General features: G+C 46.9%; 1 protein-coding gene across 1 annotated transcript; it reads left to right on the top strand.

The window, feature by feature from the left end:
• The first annotated feature begins 2,100 nt into the window (after positions 1-2,100).
• On the top strand, positions 2,101-4,709 carry LOC133628507 (homeobox protein Hox-B2-like). Its single transcript, XM_062016761.1, is given in 4 exon segments — positions 2,101-2,488; positions 2,850-2,921; positions 3,583-3,977; positions 3,979-4,709. Coding segments are annotated over 4 exon segments (1,065 nt in total). The 3' UTR covers positions 4,189-4,709.
• The last annotated feature ends 592 nt before the right edge of the window (positions 4,710-5,301 follow it).

Genomic DNA, 5,301 nt, shown 5'->3' with positions numbered 1-5,301 from the left:
GGGCTTCTCCTTGGCTTTTTCCCCCTCCTTCTAATTGGATGTATTTTCCTGTCTCGCATGTTGCCGGAATTTGTGTCGGAGATTCCTAGGGACTGGTTAAAATGGGGAAAAAGAAGGTTCAGAAACCTTCAGAAAATGGGGAAAAGGAGGCTCAGATCGCGGCCCCTCACAGTGTGTCGCTGGGCTCCGTCTCCTACAGTTCCTCACGCCCAGGCGGTAATTTGTGCCGCTGCATCAAGGACGCAGGCCCTGGTTTGTCTGACAATTTCTGCATTTCACCACCGTTCACTAATTCTGGGAATTCATTCGTATCAGGAGATGCCTTTCCCCTTCAGTAGGGAGATGATTTTTTCTCCCTTATGCTTATGCGTGCTGCGTGGGAAAAAACCCTCATTCCCCAAGACATTCTTTCTTTTTTTTTTCTTTTTTTTTTTCTTTTTTTTTTCTTTTTCTTTTTCTTTTTCTTTTTCTTTTTCTTTTTCTTTTTCTTTTTCTTTTTCTTTTTCTTTTTCTTTTTCTTTTTCTTTTTCTTTTTCTTTTTCTTTTTCTTTTTCTTTTATTGCATCTTTAGTGTTGGCAAAACCAGCGACAACAGTTCGGAGTGGCTTGGAAGAGTTTCTTTTCACATGCCAAACTCTCAGGCTGCATTCCAGTTCTCCAGTCCCTCAAAACGGAGAATCTGGCAGCTCCATGACAAAGTCCGGGACTCCTGAAAAGCCACTTGAATCCAAATGAACAAGAAAAGATCAGAAACTTTGCTATTAATTTTTACATCAGTTCTGATCTGCCGAGATTGAGTGGATTTATTCTGAGTTCGATCAGTGCATTCACAGATATGAAATATTTAGGAAAATTTTCCCTTAGATTTTGTAAACATTTTAAAAATTTTTTCTTCATCCCTTTTTGCTAAACTGTGCTTCGGCTTCGACTTCAGCTTTAGATTTATTATGTGTTTCTCAGAAACCCATACCACCCACACAGATGCTTGGACTGACAAAAGTTTCCAGGCTTCTTCCTGGGAGAATGCAGCCTGTCAGTCCCTCTCCCCTGCAAAATGGGAGAAACGAAGCTTGAGCAAATAAACTCTGAACCAGCCACGTTTTCAGTCTGCAGCAAGCAGTTTTTTTTTCTTTTCCTTCAGAAATGTTTACTTTCTAGATTTCCCAAATTTAGGACCTTGGATTAAACTTTCAAATTCTTGGTTGAAGTAACTCCGTAGCAAGAGCAGAATTTGTTTGCTGAGCGAGCTGTCAAAAGTCTGTCGAGGAAAAGATTGATCGTTTCTCACTTCTTTACGGGTTGTGTGGATCCGGGCACTTTAAAAGGGGGAAAAAATCTTCCTGGGAAATGACTTCAGTTTATTTATATGGTAAACTCTGTAAGTAGCATCGATTATTGACGGGAGGGGGGAATTATTGATGGGAAGGAAGAAATGGGATTTCAAAGATATTAAAAGGTGATTGGCCTTCAAAGAAAGTGCAAAAAGGTCCCTAAAGTCTGGCTTTAGAAGCAGAAGGATTAAGCTGTTTCTTTAAAAGTAATTTAACAGCGTTAATCAGGCCAGTCTACTTATACTTGACTTGCAAGTTCACTTGACTTCCTCAGTGCTCATATCCAGCGTCAGACACAAACACGCCAATATACCTCTGCAGCCTCTACACCTCTATGTCGTCGCTTGCCAGAGACGAGATCGGAGCTCGTCTGCGGTTGAGGCGGCATTTCCCTGGCTGCCGGCTGACACCTCAGGGGGGGCAAAGCCCCTTTTCCCACACACTTTTCTGGGGATATTCTCCCGTCTGTTTGTTTTTTTTTTTTTTTTTAATTAAAGAAAATAATGCCTTCCGTTTGGGACCGGGCCCCGGCTGCCATTGGTCAGGGCTAGCCACGTGAGCAGGAATTGGCTGCAATTTCGCCCCAGTCTCGAGTTTAATAGAGCAAGGTCTCCCTAGGCCTGTATTATCAACAATATAAAAATTATAAAAAAGTCCGAGAACCATCATCATCACTGCCATAAAAACTGAGACCCTCAGATTTCTTTCCCTCTCCCCCCTCCTTCCTCTCCTTCCCCTCGCTTATTAAACCCTAGGCCCTGGAAAAGCCATGAATTTTGAATTTGAGAGGGAGATCGAGTTTATAAATAGCCAGCCTTCGCTCACAGAGTGCCTGACGTCTCTTCCCGCTGTTCTGGAGACATTTCAAACTTCATCAATCAAGGACTCGACATTAATTCCTTCTCCTTTTGAGCAAACCACCCTCAGTCTGAATCCTTGTTCTAGCAGCCAGGGAAGACCGAGGAGCCAAAAAAGAGCATCTCATGGCTTATTCCAGTCCCAGCCCCAGCCTCTGGCACAGCCCGGCCGCCTAGCAGCGGAATTCCCGTGGATGAAGGAGAAGAAATCTTCCAAGAAAGCTACCCAGGCTCCATCCTCTTCCTCCTCTCCCTCCTCATCATCTTCGGTGCCGGTCCCTGCCTTAGGATCTTCTGCAGGTTCGTATTAAGGAGGGGGTGAGGGGGTACTTGCTGAAATCAGAGACGGTCTGAATAATAAACGATCCCCCCCGCCCCAGAGTAACCCTACCCCAGCCCTCCCCCCCCCCCGAAATTGTGTCACGCAATAAAATACACCGAAGCAATATATACAGCCGGGGAGGAGGATATATTTCTCCTGCCTCCACCCCCCCGCAAATAAAAGAGCAAAGTGCTGTAACTTTGGCCAAAGCCGAGAGGGTCGGGGGGGGGGGGGGTGGGAGGACTCTTTCAGAGTTCCAGCGGGGGGACCTGGCAGCCATTTGCTTGACTCGCCCTTTCAGCCTTGGATTTTTTTTTTTTTTTTTTTTACAATCTACAGGGAAACAAATAAACCAACAAAAGAACAAGCCTACAAATCTCGAAAGAAGAGTGAAGGGAGAAAGAAAGAAGAGTGGGTAACGCGGGGCTTGCTACTAGCAGGATGGGGAGGCAGAAAGAGCGATAGCTGGGCTCAGCGTCCAGCATCGAGGGGGTCAGTTCCCCATTGCAAAATAAAATAAATATAGCCTCAAATCCTCTCCCAACTCCATCTGCCCTGGCCAAGAACACTTCTTCCCCCGAGACAAAACGTTTAAGGCACAATTCACTGTTTTAGTGTTTTAATGGCACCGTTCAGGTAACTGCTAGGGTAGGAGAAGGGCGGACACTGGAGCTCATTGACCAGATAATACTGGAATAATGAAGTCAAAGCTCCGCAGCCTCGCCCCTGAACTGTTGGCAAAAGGGGAAAAAAGAAAAAGGGAGGAATGGGTCGAAATTACCCTTATCTGTGAAGGTGGCAGAGACGAAGGATCTCTAAAGGGAGAGGCCAGGGAGCAATATCCTTTCTCCTTCTTGGGGCAAGGGAACCGGAGAGTGATTTCCGACCCTTTTCCACAGTGGGAAGAGTTTAAGTAACCATTTCTTTTTCTCCCCTAGCTTCTTTCCCCACCCCATGTTCTGTAGCGTAGGGCACGGCTCTGCCCTGCCCACAACAGGGAGGGGATGGGTCCCGACCCTTCGCCGGTCCCTGCTCCCTCGCTTTGCAACGTGCGGTTTTGTATGTGTTTAAGACACGCAGGGGCTGGCGGACACCAGCGGTTCCAGGAGGCTCCGGACCGCCTACACCAACACGCAGCTGCTGGAGCTGGAGAAAGAATTTCATTTCAACAAATACCTCTGCAGACCCCGTCGGGTGGAGATCGCGGCTCTACTCGACCTCACCGAGCGGCAAGTGAAGGTCTGGTTCCAGAACCGCCGGATGAAGCACAAGAGACAAATCCAGTACAAAGAAACCCCCGACGGGGACCTCTCCTACCCCAACTCGGACGAGGGCAGCGACCTGGCAGAGGAAGCTGAGGACAGTCCCGCTGCCGGGCCGGCCCCCCAGCCCAGTGGGGGAAGCACCAGGGAGCGAGGGGCCCGAGAACCCACAGTTCGCGGGGGAGCCCGACGAGGCCGCCGGCCTTTTGGACCGTAACTATCCCGGGAGTCGGGACTCGCCTTTGCTGCCAGAGCTGAGCATCTTCTCGGCAGAGTCCTGTCTACAGCTCTCGGAGGGGCTTTCCCCCGGTCTACAGGGCTCCCTGGAGAGCCCCGTTCACTTCTCTGAGGAAGACCTGGACGTTTTTACCAGCGCACTTTGTACTATTGATTTGCAACATTTACATTTCCAATAGTCACCCCCGCCTCGCCGCCTCTGCTCTTTCCAGGAGCACTAGCCCTGTCCCGAGCCACCGCCAGCTCCTCCCAGGCTCCTGAAAAGGGGAAGGAAGGGCACCCTCAAAAAGAAACCCAAGCCATCTCTCATTCAATCACCTCATCCACCCCTCCAGACGCTTTCTTTTAAAGCTTCTCACACCGTGGGAACCGAATCCCCCTCTCAATATTTATTCTACAAGGCTCACGTGAAAGAACAGTCCAAGTTTTGCTAAATGCTGGTATTTAATTATAGTTGGAGTTTTAAAAATGTATTTATTTTTTAAAAAGCATCCGCTAGTTCTCACACACACCAGAGACGTCAGCCCCCAAGAGAAAACGTTTGTAAACCCTCCAAGCTACTTTCTCAGGAATCAGAACGAGACTTCTAGATTTCTCAATAAAATAAAATTAAAACTAATAATAAAAGCTAAACAGATGATTTTTCCTTCCTCCTTTTAAGTTTTAGATGTAGAGTATTTATTAAAATTCTTTAATAGTAAATGGCAAATTATTTATTGTACATTATTTTCACAGAGTGAATAAATGTCTTTATAAAACCGAGAAACGTGTGTTGGTACATATTTAATCGGAAAATGTGAGATTTTTTAACTAAATCAATCACCTTCCTTTTTCCTAGTTTGCACTAACGATGTCATAATAATCTCCTCGTGTGCACTGAGAGAGGAAACAAAAGGAATTGCTCCCAGCTAACATTTCAAGAAGCTTCAGGAGTCAGAAATATTCTCTGTATTCAGTTCCGTTCGCATTTTCCTTGAGTTTGGGTTCTAATTATTTAATTTTTTATTAAATCAGTGCAGGATATTTGTTTCCCATTTTACCATTCGCGGTTGTGTTTTCTGGTCACTGAAAATCTCTCTCGTCAGGAAACCGCCGGATAAAGAGACAAACAGCAAGACAAAGGCAGCGCTCGGAGCACCCGCACATTCCGCGCCCGCGCTGCGGGACAGCGGGACTGCGCCATCCCCGTGCCCATCCCCCTCCATTCTTCTTCAGCTGTGCGGGCGCCTTCAGCCCGCTCCTCCTGCTCTCATCTCTCGCAACAGAAAATACAGATGGGAGACATCTCAGTT

The sequence above is a fragment of the Colius striatus genome, chromosome W (assembly GCF_028858725.1).
Source record: "Colius striatus isolate bColStr4 chromosome W, bColStr4.1.hap1, whole genome shotgun sequence".
NCBI classification, from domain to species: Eukaryota; Metazoa; Chordata; class Aves; order Coliiformes; family Coliidae; genus Colius; species Colius striatus.
This window is presented reverse-complemented; position numbering and strand designations above follow the sequence as displayed.